The following is a 16,759-nucleotide window of genomic DNA, read 5'->3' as shown; positions in this document are numbered from 1 at the left end:
CCATAATTAGATTTCTTAAGCTTTTAAACTGTTTGTTTTTAAAGTTACTGTAAAGTAATCTGATAAGTAGTTTACATTTTTTTGGGTTAGTGAATTTTGTCCAGCTCCAGTAGAGTAGTTTAATGTACAATATGTAGACTACAGCCACGGTACTTAGACAAATGCTTATTTATAAGCAGTGAGGTAAAATTCTTCACTACATACTTTAGCACAAGTGGAACCTTGACTTGTTAACCACTAGACGCCCAGTGCCTGCTGGGGCAGCTCATGTATATGTTAGGCTATAGAACATAACATGCATGATAATGTAACAGTAGGAGTGAGTCCCCCAGTCATGACCTCAGTGTGCCCAAGTCTCCTTTGGTGACCGTACCATTCATTGAAGCCTTACTCTTATCCGTGACTCTCTGTAGAATTCTAAGTGCGCACAGCTGTTTGTTATCCGCTTTATTTTACAGTATGCCATCTTTTCATGCATTACTGAGAGTTGCTTACAATGACCACCTCTCTGTGTTTAAATTCTTCAGCTCATCAGTACCTCCAGACTCTACACACTTTTATAATTATCGCAGTAAACAAATAGCCTTTTGTCAGTCATACTTTGTGATCTGGAAACATTAATCTTAACATTGTTTATGAAAAAAGAATATTGCTTAAAAGATGACAATATGGTAACCTGCTCTAGTTTTATAAGGTCAATTTTGAATTATTATAAAGTGATTTTTCTTTTTCTGTGGGAATTACACTTTCCTGCATTTCTGTTCTCTCGTGGCTGTACTACAGTAGTACAATAAACCCTTGTAAGGTACACATACAGTATAACAGTATTGACAAGGAACAAAAAAATCTGACTGTGTGAAGGGCTGAACTCGGCCTGTTTTCAGTTTACTAAAATGAGAGTTTCAAAGAAATCGGCGGAGTTTATTAATTTTAGTTTACTTCACACTTAAGTCACTCTGCAAAATGTTTACACAATTGCTTCTATGAAAAGGAGAGAAAGACATCTTTAATTTTCTGCTGTCCCTAATCCACAGGTATAATAAGTATTCCTTTAATGTCAGTATTACTAATTGTTCTTGGCGGTCTTTTTGAAAATCCTTTCAGTTTTTTGCTCTTCAGTGACACTACATGTGAAATAAGAAATACAGGTAATGCACTCATGTAACATGTTGGTTTATTTTGTGGATAGCACTGAAAAGTCGTTGGAAATGTTTTCATATAAGATGCTGCTGCTGCTTGCAACGTGCATACAGGCTCATAACTGATCTCCGAGTCTGTGTTGGTGGTACTTGTACTATTTGAGGTGTTTCTTTGATTCACAGGTTACTGGGCTCATCTCTGCAGGGCTGCACTTCTTAATTCGATTCTTTAATCAGATAGTTTGCCCCTTGTACCTGCCTTATTCTTCTGTGTCGGCAATACATTCCAACATACATTTTACTCCTCTAGGAAAAGATTTGCAAAAAATGAGTGTGGAGGATTTAGAGTCCCTCGATTCCTGAACTCTCTGTTCTAGTTGTTTAGAATTACTGTCTTTCAAGCAGCTGCTAAATGACTACCATACATGTAAGTGGGAATGGGTGGCTAGTGAGTTTATAACTAGTCGTGTCCCGTGTTGTTTTTATTTGTATTTGATGAGAAGGACCAGCAGCAACCTTAAAATTCTAGAAAAGTGAATTAACATGAAGCAAAAAGCTGACAGATTAATAAAAATAAAAGAGGTGGCAGTGGAAGCATCATCTTCAGTTTCAAAGAGAAGTAAAAGTCACACTATTATTATTAATTTCTGCAACAGCAGGCAGAGCTAGGACAAGCTGTCTGATTAAGCAATACGCTCAGTAAACCCTAAGACTGACGTTAAATTAAGAAATGGATCAGAGCAGAAGCCTGCAGCCCAGCTGGTATAGCCCCCTAGTATCAGGAATGCCCGCTTCTGTTTCAGAGAGTAAAAGTGCCATCTTTTGGATATTCCTACAAGCTGATTGTCATTTCTTATTATTTTTCATCTAACTAGCCATTATCAAATCCACAGTAATTAATCCTGTTAAAGGTGGTTAGTCGATATTAGCAGCATTGGAGGCTAGAAAGTGTGTCAGTCCATCACAAGGACCTGCATTAACACACACAAGGCCACTTTAGAGTCCCTAATGCTCTCGACCCTGACGTGACTGTGAAGCAGCAGCTCTAATCATCACTTGGAAGAAAGACATTTTAAAGAGAAAGGCATGCTGGCCCATCTCTGTATCATTTAGTGTTACTCTCGAGACCACTGCTGTCAGTAAGTGGCCCTGATAAAAATAGCTTATAATAATTAGAATTAAAATAATCCAAAATGTTGTGCAACGTAAAACAGCCACAAAAATAAGTATGTGGATTTTTTTCTTTCTCAATTTCTGTGCCATGGGTAGGTGGCAGCTACAGAGCCACAAGTACAACAATAAAAACCAAAGAAAGAAAATCTACAGTGGACACCTATTAAGCAATATTTATTGTACGTTTAAACTTATACATCAATGAAGAGTTTCACTTTGTGTAGTTCATATAGTCATTACTGTAAATTATATAATACCAAAATGAATGCACAACTATATTAGCTTATGTAAGCCTTGTAATATTCTCAACTTTAAAAGTATGTTGTTTTTGCTTTGTTCTTGTATTTCAAAAACAAAGCAGTGGTACGTATTGAGCCCATACTTTGTGTTGATCTTCCACTCGCCATGATATTAAATAGTCAATTTCAATTGGACAGACAGCTGTGTAAATGTCTGCTGATAAAGGTGTCCCCCACAGTTTTGTGGTCATGTGACTAGTTTTGATATCTTGTGCCAAATGTCTCACCGTTACACAGATGACAGTGGTAAGGACCTAGAAGCTGTTATGGCAGCACCGGTTACAAGTGCAGGCCTCCCGTCAATTCTCCGCATTCTGATGTAGCACACTTTCAGAGACCCTCTGAAACACACGGTGGGGTTACTTACAACGAGCAGGTAATCTTGACAGCATCTCTCTGAACTGTAGGAGGTAACCCATGAAAACTCCGCTGCTATCACACCACCAGATTAGAGTCCCGAGGGTCTCTGTGGCTGCAGATTTTTATTCCAACCAATTTCTCAATCAGTCAATGGTTTTTTCATTAAATTGAACACATTGTTTAGTCAGCTACTCTTTTTTTCCTCTTATTGCTACATTAAGAAAAGTGTATTAATGTACATTTCTAAGAACTTTCTTAATTTTTCCCATATCTTTTAGATCAGAGGTGGGCAAAGTCGTTCCTGGAGGGCCGCAGTGGCTGCAGGGTTTTGTTCTAATCCAGTGGCCTAATAAGAAGCCCTCATTGCTTAAATAACACTTCTGCTTCATTTTAGTTGTCTCGCTCATTAAGATTTTGAACCCTTACTGCTTATTTTATTCTTAAAGAGCTGTATTCTCATTTTTTAACGGCTTCTTATTAGCAATAAGATGCAAATGACAAAGGAAAGCAGCAGTTCTCCATTTAGCTTGTTTCCATTTACATCTGTGTGTATTTATCGTGCACTATATGGTTTAATTAACAAGTGAAGGACTGAGAATTACTCCTCCATTTTAGGCTTCAAATCATTTGGATGATATCCTTAGAAAGGGGAAGAAAATCTAGGATAGGAGAATGACCTGACATGGCAGAGTTAAAGCACTAACAAGCCATGAAATTTAATTATTGGCAAGAATTGGTTTCTAATTAAGCAACTGGTTTGGATCAAAAACCTGCGGCCCTCCACGTCTGACTTTGCCCAGCCCTGTTTTAGATGCTTAACTCGTGGCAGACATCCGCACCGACAACTCTGATGCTTAAAGAGAGCTGTTTTAATGTTAGCCACTTGTGCTCTTATTAGTAAGTGGTGTCATAAATAACTATATTATACCAGAAAACTAAAACAAACAAAATGTTTAAAAGCGAAAAATGAATCGTTAAGTAACTAACAGACACATTTTTGCTTCATTCAGTAAAATTGTGGTATAAACCAGTGTGTAATTTCTGGATTGATACAAAAAAAAACACAAACTGAGAAGTTAGTTTGCCTAATTAAAAGAAGATATTGGCTTGGATGTAAACCTGCCTCTGGGGGTCTCGAGGACTGAACTTCAGAACCACTCACATGTATACCGTAATGCAGGGGTCCCCAACTCCAGTCCTGGAGGGCCACAGTGGCTACAGGGCTAACACTTTTCTTAATGAGTGACCTGTTTTTTCTGCTAATTAACTTCTTTTGAATTCATTTTATTTGATTTGCTCTTAAAGACTCAGACCCCTCAATTGTTTCTTTTTCCTTATTTAGCAGCCAAACAACAACGAGATGCAAAATGAGCCAAAACAGGACCAGCAAACTGTGACCATCATACAGTATCTGAAAATAAAGAAAGGTGAAGGTCTCAGGAATGCTGATCTGCTCTTAGAAAAGAGAAAATCCACAATTTCTGAAATGTCTGCTATTGCACAACGAGAGCAGCAACAAGCCATGGAGTTAAAGAACGGGTTTAATTAACGACAAGACTCAGTGCCTCATTAAGCAACTGGTTGGAGTGAAATTGGATGGAGTTTGAGGCCCTGACTTAGTTAGACTTCTGTTGGCTCACTCACTTCACATTTCATTTCTGTTTGGGTGCCATTTAAGGAAAGAAATGAAGCAATTCAGGGGAACAAATCTTAAAAAAACAAGTAAATTTAAAATTAATTCAAAAGAAGTTAATTAGCAGCAAAACAGGTCACTGATTAAGAAAACAGTTAGAATGAAAACCAGCAGCCACTGTGGCCCTCCAGGACTGGAGTTGGGCACCCCTGCCATAATGGGAAGTCTCCCTGTTGGTCCTTTGACGTGTTTTTAAATAATGAAACTCTGAATTAAATGATTTCCTCCACATTGTACCCCACACACCCCTAATCTGGTCAAACCAGCCTTGTACAACCTGCAGGACAGGAAGGGTCACGCAGAATAAGAAAGGTGCGAGTCTTTGTTAAGTCCGTGCTCATTCAGAAGGAAGTTTATAAAACAAAATTCCTGAAGGATATCCTACATTAAATATGAATGCAACACAAGCTTAAAATTCAATTTTGTAAAACAGGTGATGAGTGAGAAACTGTTGGATTTCAAGTGAGTACAATCTCAAAGCTGATCAGAAAATGTACATACAGTATGTTAGAAAATAATTCAAATGAAGGCACAAGTCCAAAAAAATGAATGTGCACTCAGTCTGACTCTTCAAGGAGAATAAACAAACCTCTGCCAGAAAAATGGCCTAAAGGTCCGTAAGTAACTAGAAGATACATTTTGCCTTCATATTCAGTACATACAGCATAAAGGAGCTATAGATGGGGAACTCCCCTCAGAGCGAACAACGAGACGTCTTGGCAGGGGGCAGATCAGCATCATTTAGTAGTTTGTGTCCCAATCTTGCACCAGATTGTAATGTATGTGACAAGGGCCTGTTTAGCACAGACAGATTCTTTTCTCAGTCTGGATTGTAAACTGAAATTATTTTGCTTACATCTGTTCCTTTATAGCATCCGAGCTGGGCAGCCAACACCAAAGCAAAGAATGTGAGTGCCAATGACTACTTGTGCCGGGTGAAGGTTCTGTCTGTGCTTGAATTTCATTCTGTGCCGTTCCGCTTCTTATCTTAGAGCTTTAGTCCTCTTTTATGCTTCTTGTAACTGCCCATGGGGGCACTGAAAGGCGCTGGCTCTGATTTGGTCTGGTAATTCGAAGGAACAATGAGACGTGCAAGTGGCTGAATGCATTGTGAAGCAGACTGGGGTTCCCTTTGTGGCCACCAGCGGTTGTTCCTGCCTTTTATTCCTGATATTGTTTAATAATTCAGCACCTTGTTTCTGCCTTCATTCTCTGGTTAAAAACACTCCTTGGTGTGGGATTAACTTTTCTGAGAAATTTGTAAACCAGCATAATGGTATCCTAGTGTTGGGCACACAGGAATCACTTCTTTCATTGTGCTGGATCATTTGAAATAATAATACACTGCCTTCTTAGACTGTGCCGCCATAATTGCTTCTAAAAACATTAACAGCAGGCAAAGACGTGGGAACAAATGACATACAAGTGCTGCTCTTTTGGTTTCTTTTGTGCTCGCGTCCGCTCATTTTCAAATAATTACTTTAATAATGCAGATTTGGAACGTATGTGGACAACATTTAGACAAATCAGGAAAACTAATGCAATTATTTACAAATTGTAAAAACTGCTGATCTTCCTTTTATTTTTTTTGAAAATTAAAAACTGAGTTGTAATTGTACATAACAGAATAGAGCAGCACTGTATGTGTGTCTTTTGTTTATTAAAATGTCACCATGTGCACATGAGGCTTCTCATAAAGGGATGATAAACGAAACAAAACCGACCTCCAAATGTGAAATCAGTGCGCACCTTACTGACTGACACAATGAAAAGGAGCGACAAAGCGTGCATTTCAAACTCCTGACTCCCAGCAGGATGACTTGGTGTTAATTATACTAAACAACAAGAGATTGTCTAACAAATCACATTAGAAAATGCCTGCCGAGGTCTGATCAGAGCTCATCGTCACTGCCCTGCAGCCGGGGGTCACTTTGGGCTCTAGATCTGCACGCGCCTGTGAATTTATTGGTTTGTTTCTCTCCTTCCTCACAGTCTCCCCTCTCTCTGTCTCCTCCACCACTTAGCATTCAGAGGCAGATGACCAACCGGCCTCCTCCTGGAGGTGGGAGACCCAAACCTGCTCCCAAACCCAAGCCTCAGATGCCCCAGTGCAAGGCGCTGTATGCTTATGACGCCCAGGACACGGATGAGCTCAGTTTCAATGCTGATGACGTTATTGAAATTGTCAGAGAAGGTGAGTCCATTTTTTAGCTGCTTCATGCCACCCACCCCAGTCCATAACTGAATCTTTATGGCTGCATAACATCCAAACATAAATTCTCTTTTGTTGTGAAGTCTGTCCCATCACACTACTGTCATGCATCTCCTTATTGACTTTTTACAAGGCTGCAATATGGAATAATGTCTAGGAAGTGTAGGTGAATAGAGGTATAAAGGTATAGTAGATTAATAAATAGTATTAGAGGAACCAGTGGGAGCCAAGCATGCATGCTACCCGCCCAGTTGTTGCAGCAACACCAGACTTTGTGAAGGTCTTACTTTAAATTAGGGTCTGTTTGAGCCACGTCAGCCACCGTCCTCCAGCTCTGCTCACAGAAGACTGAACAAAGCAAGCTGAACACACGGCCAAGGTCCTTAGAGTGAAGTGGCCTTGGCACACAATGTCATCTGTTATCCTCCTCATGTAAACTTACAGTCATATGAAAACGTTTGGGAACCCCTCTCAGCCTGCATAATAATTTGCTGTACTTTCAACAAAAAAGATAACAGTGGTCTGTCTTTCATTTCCTAGGAACATCTGAGTGTTGGGGTGTTTTCTGAACAAAGATTTTTAGTGAAGCAGTATTTAGTTGTATGAAATTAAATCAAATGTGAAAAACTGGCTGTGCAAAAATGTAGGTACCCTTGTCATTGTGCTGATTTGAATGCCTGTCACTGCTCAATGCTGATGACTTGCAATACCAAATTGGTTGGATGAGCTCGTTAAGCCTTGAACTTCATAGACAGGTGTGTCCAACCATGAGATATAAAGGTATTTAAGGTGGTCAATTGCAAGTTGTGCTTCCCTTTGACTCTCCTCTGAAGAGTGACAGCATGGGATCCTCAAAGCAACTCTCAGAATATCTGAAAACAAAAATTGTTCAGTTTCCTGGTTTAGGGGAAGGCTACAAAAAGCTATCTCAGAGGTTTAAACTGTCAGTTTCAACTGTAAGGAATGGAATCAGGAAATGGAAGGCCACATGCACAGTTGCTGTTAAACCCAGCAGGTCTGGCAGGCCAAGAAAAATACAGGAGCGGCATATGAGCAGGATTGTGAGAATGGTTACAGACAACCCACAGATCATCTCCAAAGACCTGCAAGAACATCTTGCTGCAGATGGTGTATCTGTACATCATTCTACAATTCAGCGCAATTTGCACAAAGAACATCTGTATGGCAGGGTGATGAGAAAGAAGCCCTTTCTGCACTCACGCCACACACAGAGTCCCTTGTTGTATGCCAATGCTCATTTAGACAAGCCAGATTCATTTGATAAGACACAAATTGAGTTATTTGGTCAGAACAAAAAGCACTTTGCATGGCGGAAGAAGAACACCGCATTCCAAGAAAAACACCTGCTACCTCCTGTCAAATTTGGTGGAGGTTTCATCATGCTGTGGGGCTGTGTGGCTAGTTCAGGGACTGGGGCCCTTGTTAAAGTCGAGGGTCGGATAAATTCAACCCGATATCAACAGATTCTTCAGGATAATGTTCAAGCATCAGTCACAAAGTTGAAGTTACACAGGGGTTGGATATTCCAACAAGACAATGACCCAAAACACAGTTGGAAATCTGCAAAGGCATTCATGCAGAGGGAGAAGTACAATGTTCTGAAATGGCCATCACAGTCCCCTGACTTGAATATCATCAAAAAATCTATGGGATGATTTGAAGCAGGCTGTCCATGCTCAGCAGCCATCAAATTGAACTGAACTGGAGAGATTTTGTATGGAAGAATGGTCAACAATACCTCCATCCAGAATCCAAACACTCATCAAAGGCTATAGGAGGACAACGTCTAGAGGTGTTAGATTTACAAAAGGAGGCTCAACTAAGTATTGATGTCATATCTCTGTTGAGGTGCCCAAATTTATGTACCTGTCTAATTTTGTTATGATGCATATTGTATATTTTCTGTTAATCCAATAAACTTAATGTCATTGCTGAAATCCTACTGTTTCCATAAGGCATGTCATATATTAAAAGGAAGTTGCTACTTTGAAAGCTCAGCCAATGAGAAACAAACATCCAAAGAATTAAGAGGGGTTCCCAAACTTTTTCATATGACTGTAAATTCAAGTAAAAAATGAGGTAAATCAAGCATACGAGTTACATAAAAGGTCAGTTGTCATAAATAAGCTTTATGGAGTTGTGGGAATGAGAAGTCCCATCAACCGTGTCATGCTGATGTCAAGTAGGCAAACATGTTAATAACAAAGCTTCATGAAACAAGAACCATGCAGTAGTCATGCCAGTCCCTCCCGTACTGCCAATATTTTCTTTGGCAGCAAGATTATAAACAAATAAAACATTATACTTTCCTCACAAGAGAACAGTGAACAACAGAAAGTGTAACAGTGAAGGCACAAGCAGACAGAAGATGTTGGATTTTTCCATTTCTGATACAAGAGTGAAGACTGATTAGCTTCAGGGCAGCAATGCCACCTCAGAGATTTGCTTTGCCTTGTGTGTGTTCTGGCCGGGTCACGTCAGGTGCCCCAGGGGTGAGTGTGGGCTGCTCCTGCCCCACCAGAACGCTTAGATTAACCAGGCATGAAGTCTAAGGGGTGGATAAATGCCATTGGTAATTTCCTCAGTGGACCCTTAAAGAAGTAAAGTAGCTTGACCAGCTGTTTGAAAGTTCTGATAGGAATACAAAACAAACAAACCAAACGTCTTTCTTTCCTTTCTTTTTTGTCTTCAGATGCCTCTGGATGGTGGACAGGAAGGCTGCGTGGAAAACAAGGTTTATTTCCTAACAACTATGTCACGAAGATCTAAATGGCCTTCTTGCTGCTGCATCAACTCCAAATGAAGGAACTTCAGACGATAAGCCAAGGAGGAATTGGACAGTTGAAGGGTCGTGACCCCTGTCCCATCGCAGGCTTGGCAGACTGTGGCATAGTGGACAGAGCCGAAGTCTTTTCCACTCGTACTTGTGAAAGTCACACGACAATTGTGAAGCACTGAACAAACTATTTATTATATTTATGGCAGGTTTTATTTCTTCCACCCAGTTCTTACAAAGTTCATATAATGCAGGGAGATTGTTATTTAGACAGGTGCCTTAATTTATTGAGAAGAGGGGCCTTCTAATCTTAATGTAATGATCATCTGCCGTTTCCTTTTCCTTCAGAAAGTTGCTGCTACAGTTCACACCATTTATTGCTATTTGCCAGTGCGGCTGGAGTTTAATGGTTTGCCGTCATTCTGGCCAGTATGAGTAATGCGGTCCTCCAACTGATAACCCATTCACAGGGGTCTCCGCTCACGGAGTGACATTTTGGACGTGTCTGCAGGTAACAGCTTGGAACCTCTGAAATGTCCTGATAACACACCCAGCAACCGCCATGCTGACCACCCAACTATTCCTAATGTGGCGTGGTCCCAAAATCCGACATGACACACTCGGCTGGATCTTTGAATCCTAAGGAATCGTTTTATGTTAATTTTATAGTATTATTGTTCTTTATTCTGTTACACTAGAGGGGAATGCTTGTTCACAGTAGCAGAACAGAAACCAAAGCTTTTAGGGTCTTAAACCGTGTTCTTTTGTATTTATTGTTTTATTTTAGCACTTCAAACTGCTGCCTATCTGTTGTTCCAAGTTGACACTTTGGCACTTTGCTGTAATCTGAAATACTGGGATGAAAGTTTGTTTTGTGTTTCTGTTTTCATTAAATAATTTGGTTAGGCTAGTTGAAGTTCCCTTGTATAGCGCACTCCCCACCCTTGAAGAAGCAGCTGCCATCCAATAGAATTAAGGCAGCAGGCGCTCATAAAGTGTCTGGAGTTGCGGCCCTCGGACGATGTTGATATGGCTGGTCCATACGTGTGGATGTAGCAGGTTTAGTAGCCGTCGCTGTGTGAACCTGCCGTGTTGCACTCTACTTTATATTTTTTTTTGTTGTATGATATATTGCTTTAAATAAACCTGGTACTTGTATAGCAGCTTTTTGAACAATTACATGTGCAGTCATGGTGCTTTGTTCAGCAAGAGCGGCTGGCGTTCTTATCAGAAATAAACTCTTAAACTGAGCGATTTTGACAAGGAACCAAGAGTTGCCATACAGAAGTTTATCTAATCGTGGACCTGATTTGGATACGGAGTGCTGAGCAGACCTTTTACAAGCAGCGCAGAGGAAGGCCCACCAGGTTGGGTTTTATATGAAGGTTTGTACTTGGGGGGGGGGGGGGGTCTTTTATAAAGGCAATGCATTTTGTTCCTGTAATTTCAGGTAGATTGTCATCTGGGTGGCATGGGGGTAAGGCTCAGGTTCAAGATGGTACCTGGTCTTAGTCATGACAGGTCGTTCTCTCTGTGAAGCCCACCCTCCACCCTGTAGTCTTGCAGGTTAGTTTGACTGGACAGACCGTGAAGCCCCATATCTGTGCGTCCTCGGCGGGTTCTGTGCAGATTTGGGTCCTTTATTTATTTAAAAACTACACAATCATATTGACAAAGCGCTGAGGGGAAAACGTCACATTAGCCCACAACGCTGCCCCGCTGCTCCTGCACAGTTGGTTGAAGAGGAGTTTATGTCAAATACACGACTGGCTTGTGGACGTGTGGCCCACTGCTGTCAAGGAGTGGGGTGATGTGAGAGCTTTTAGTTTTAATTTGTTTGGCTCTGTAGAAAGCAGCAGTAAATGCCCCACAAGCTGGAAAGTGGCACTGGCACACCACTGGAAGCGGCTGCTACTGGCCTAAGATGGACTCTCTGCCACTAATTTCATAAGCACTGCAGGGATCAGAAGAGCAGCGCCTCCATGAAAAGACCCTCCTGGCCACTAAATGTTTTAATGGGTTGTGTAGGACTACCTTCAAAAATCAGCATCATTTAAATTCTAAAACTTCTCCGACCAAACAGCATGGCAATAAACACCTCATGCTTGTCCATGTGATTATCTAATCAGCCAATTGTGTGGCAGCAGCAGCATGACACACAAAAACCCTGCAGCTACAGGTCTGGAGCTTCAGTTAATGTTCACATGAAACACTAGAATGGGGAAAAAATGTGAACTCTTATGTTACTTTGACCGTGACATGATTGTTGGTGCCTAATGGGCTGGTTTGAGTATCTCTGTGACTGCTGGGAGTAGAAGAGAATAACGAGAGCTAACAGGTACAGTAACTCAGGTGACCACCGTATACAACTGTGGGGGGCAGAAAAACATCTGAGAATGAACAATGTGTCAAACGGGGAGGCAGATGGGCTACAACAGCAGGAGACCACGTCAGCTTCCACTACTGTCTGCCAAGAACAGAAAGCTACTTCCACCATGATATGTCACAAGGTCAACTCAAACCTGTTTCAAGAAAAGGATGAGGTCTTTAGGGGTCTTTCCATTAGAACACCATTGGAACAGGAGGTTGAGAGCATTAATGTGCAGCTGACAAATCTGCAGCATTGTCAACGTGGACCAGAATCTTAAAGGAATGTTTACAACATCTTGTGGAATCCATGCCATGAAGAAGCGAGGCTGCTTTAAGAGCGAAAGGAGGTCATTCTACTTAATACACACTCACTGGGCACATGCTTAGGTGTGGATAACGGTACCCAAACACTGCATGTGGGGAAACAGAAAGTTCACCTCTGAGCCATCTTAACTGGGCCATTTGTTACAAGCAGAATGAACACAAGCACACAAGTGAACAAGAGCGGAGTACAGAGGGAACGTGCACATGTGATATGGTGCTGATACTGTAGGCCCTGAGCGAGGAGGTGCATGGACCCGGGTGCAGCCATGTGACATGGTGACACCTCAGCACCACACTAGTTCGGATGGAATGGAACTGTCACTCATTATCCAACTTGCTCTATCCTAACAGGGTCACAGAGTGGGGGTGCCAATTCTAGCCAACATGGTGCAAGGCAGGAACAAACTCCGGGCAGAGCACCAGCCCCACCACAGGGCACACACTAGGGAGAATTTAGGAGCGCCAATGCACCTACTGCATGTCTTTGGACTGTGGGAGGACACCCACAAAGACACGGGGAGAACATGCAAACTTCACGCAGGGAGGACCCGGTAAGTGAGCCCAGGTTTCCTTACTGCAAGGCAGCAGCGCTACCCACCGTGCCACCCCTGGAATGGAACAGTGTGAGGTTTTTTTATGATGGCTGGAGTGTCAATTCCATTGGAATTGGAGTGCTGGTTTTTCCCTGGAGGTTGGAGGGCCTACATGCAGGGTTGGATGCAGATTAACGTCATACCCAATACAGAGCAGTTGCAGATTAAGGGTCTTGCTCAAGGGGCTAATGAAGTAGAGTCACTTTTGGCATTTATAGGATTACCAGTGCAAATCACTAACCTCAAAGCCACCACTCCGCCCTGGTCCAACTGTTCATTACTCTTAAGTGCATTCACTTGGTTCATCAGTGAAGGACGTTGAAGGAGGAAAGAAAAAATTAAATACATCAAAGCTCCCTGCAGCCTAGATAAGGTCATGGCTCTGTGTGCCTGTGCATGGAATCAAATTTTGAAAGATGGTGGAGCATTAAGTTGCTGCCCACTTGCTTTACAACAATACTTTAATTACTCAAAAAGGGAGTTACAATTCCCTGGCTTTTTATTAGCCTACTTAGCAAGACAGACACTCTGCTCCTTCCGCTCGTCCACTTTCAGTGCGCAGCCCCTGAAGATGCCCACAGCTGTGTCCACACAATTCAGAGAAGGCCAATATAGAAAGTGTAAGCAACCCTGCTGGGAGTTAACAGAAACCTGAAAGTCGGTTTTCCATTAAAGACCAGGCTAATGGACAAGAACACACTGTGGAGGAAAGCAGGGACAGTCAGTCATTGGAAAACAGATGTTGGACAGTGGAGGAGAGGAGAGACATTTTACCTGATGGAGAATGGGCTACACTGTTAACATCAAACAGGACAGACACATGAACACTTATGGGAACAGCTGGGTGGGTGCTTTTATAGGGTTAGAGAAATGTGCAGAAAATTTCATGGATTGGAGATGTTAACATTAACTGAAGGCACCAAAGGGAGCTGCAGAGAAAGGAGTCTGTGCAAGAACAGCAGCCACAGACAGTCCAATACCTTCAAAAGGTAAAGGTACATCAAGAATGGAAAATGTGGACAATCAGCAAAAAACCAAAGCTTGGGGGCGATAACCCACTGACGAAAGGGGGGTGTGAAAGTAGATCTATTATATCAACTTTAATCTGAAGACCTAAACATGAAACTGTGCCACACTGGGACCCAAAGAGAGGATCACCACCATAACAGCAGCAGAGCCACGCAGACAAACACCAACGACCAACACTGTGGTAACATTCAAAGTTGTCACATGAATATCACCAAAAGAAAAGCAAATATTAATAAAACAATTCAATACTGAGAAGATACTTCTGAGTCACACCACTGCCAGGGGGAAATGCTTAGTGCGAGGTTTAGTCTGGCTAAGGGAGCCGTTTTTCTTTGACAAGTTCAGGACAGTAAAAATGAACAGCCGCTTGAGTCACAGCACCCAGGTAAGGAATAAAGAAAAAGGACTGTGCTGTGACCTGTAGGGGGCGCACCAGCCACCCCAAACCAGGCACAAGTTGCAGCAAACCACACATAAATAAAAATGGAAACCTTTCCCAACCGTTCCCACAAGCAGCACAGTAGAAGTAGTACAGCACACAGCACTTTCTTTGCCCTTCTCGATCCTCCACTTCCAGCAGTAACCTTCGTCTCTCTCTCCCTCCTGACATGAAGGCAGGCGGCCCCCTTGATGCTGCGCCTGGGAGTGCGCCAGGCGGCTCATTAGTGAGGAGTGACTGGAGTTTCTCCCAGGGGTGGTGAAAGCCCTGCAGCTTCTGTAACTCCCCCTGGTGGCATCCACAGAACCCAACAGCACTGCAGAAAACTCCAACACCCAGCATGCCCTGTGGGAATCTGCCATGCCACAGCAACCCAGGGGGCTGCCCTCTAGCACGCACATGCCCAGAACAACTCTCTCCCCTGGTCATTCATCCATGTGGTGTCCCATCGGAGCAGGGCTCCTGGCAGTCCACAACAGTTTATTTACTGTTTTGAAAACTTTATTTAAAGTTTAAAGTCCACAAGAGCCCCACCACTGACAGAACATTCCTCTAAAGGAGTTCACAAATGGCTCAGCATACCCCGGTTTTCATTTAATACAACAAATGCCATACAGAAGGGTTGAGTTGTGGAGCAAAGCGATTGTTCTGCCCATGCAATCAGCTATCAATGCCCAAGCCTACAGCCCGTCACCCATTTTGAAATTCTCTACTATTCTGGCACTTTCCACTGGTAAAAAACACACTCGCTACCACCACCCCCCACTTTGAAATGTATTGACCCCCATTATGCATTAGGAATTTGTCCTCGCTGCTGCACACTTAACAGACATACAAGAAGATTCTGTACTAACAGAACATCAGTGTACAGCACACACACTTAGATGTACAGTACTTGAGCACTTGCTGTGTCACATGATGCGCTTCTCACACAGCACTTCCTATATTTAAAAGCCTGTACAGCACCTGTCCTTTTTGGCCGATTGCTTTGTCTCGCTCTCCCCTCCCCCAGACATCCTCTGCTCCTGTGGGGGTCCCGCTCCCAACGCACACCCCTATGACACCTCAAATGAACATATGTCCCTTTCAAAAGTAAAACGAGCTGTGAAGACAGATTGTGTTTACTTTTAATTGAGAGACAGATCTGTCCAAACATCTTCCTCATCATAGGGGTGCGCGTCGGGAGCGTTTGACTGGATCTGCAGTCGGGACACACACACACACCCCTTTTATCTCCTTCGTTTATCAAACCATCTAGTTCTGCATTTAAAAATCGGTGTTCTACTTTCAGGCTCAGTAAAAACTACCCTCCTTAAATTTAGCCGGAGACAAACCCGCAAACATTTGTCAGAAATAATTTAAACCGGCTCCATCGCTTGATGGGACTTTGACAGACTGCTTCATTGTAGCAAACTAAATATGAAGTGATGGTAGGAGCACTTCATCTAGATCCACCAAGCTGGGCTGATGCTCTTTTTGGCACCAAGATGCAACTTTCTTTGCTAGCTGGCCATTCCTTCTGAACCCAAATATCAATTCTTGGCTCTGTTGTCCCCTTTCCAGAGAAAATCTGGGAATTGTGTGCATCCTGACTGCGGACACGGCAAGACACACACAAATTTAAGGTCTCCACACGAACCAATGATCCTGTTTAAAGCAAGCATTTTTTTTTTTTTTTTAAACTTAAAGAAAAGGGATTTCAGTATTCTGAAATCAAAATTAAAACAAAGCATCATTACAATAAAATATTGTTTAGAGTGAAAACAATACAAAAGAAATGACAGCTAAAATAGGTTTTGTGATGGGGAATTCAGAACCCAAAAAAATTTTTTTTTTTTTTTTTTTTAAAGAAACATGAAACAATCGAGACACTTTTTCAAATTCTACCCGAGTCGTTCAAAGCAAACCCCAAAGCTGACGTCGTTTGTTGCCCCTGTTTAAAACAAGAACTCTGAAAGTTGTCCTCCAGAATCTCAGGGAATTGCTGTCCAGGTAAAATGACATTCCACTCTTCTTGACAAAAAAAAGTTAGTCGTTATTTTTTAATTTTAATAAGTAAAACACATTCAGTGAAAGCCTTTTAAACCTGTGAAATATGATTTTTTAGAAAATGCACCTACTGAACTTTAACACTGCGTTGCTTTATGTTATTTGACCATATACTTTTATTTCTTCTCCTTCCATTCTCTATTACCCTTTCTTGTTTTTCCTTTTGAAACATTCACTCAGTGTCCCCCGTTTACAACAGAGTCTTCATCCCTCATCCGCTCAAAATTTGGTCTTTAGCGTTTTCAAAACCGACTGATGCACTGAAGACAAAAAAGGAGCAGG

General features: G+C 42.0%; 1 protein-coding gene across 2 annotated transcripts in view; it reads left to right on the top strand.

The window, feature by feature from the left end:
* myo1ea (myosin IEa) overlaps window positions 1–10,852 on the top strand; it is a 150,997-nt gene extending 140,145 nt beyond the window's left edge. Inside the window, exons 27-29 of one of the 2 annotated variants that reach the window (XM_028823813.2) lie at window positions 5,537–5,572; window positions 6,689–6,858; window positions 9,590–10,852. In XM_028823813.2, coding sequence (XP_028679646.1) covers window positions 5,537–5,572; window positions 6,689–6,858; window positions 9,590–9,666 — 283 coding nt within the window. In that variant the 3' untranslated portion in view covers window positions 9,667–10,852. The remainder of the gene's footprint in view (window positions 1–5,536; window positions 5,573–6,688; window positions 6,859–9,589) is intronic. The other variant, XM_028823814.2, reaches the window with a different exon arrangement.
* The last annotated feature ends 5,907 nt before the right edge of the window (window positions 10,853–16,759 follow it).

Source organism: Erpetoichthys calabaricus, chromosome 17, assembly GCF_900747795.2.
Source record: "Erpetoichthys calabaricus chromosome 17, fErpCal1.3, whole genome shotgun sequence".
In the NCBI taxonomy this organism is placed as follows: Eukaryota; Metazoa; Chordata; class Cladistia; order Polypteriformes; family Polypteridae; genus Erpetoichthys; species Erpetoichthys calabaricus.
This window is presented reverse-complemented; position numbering and strand designations above follow the sequence as displayed.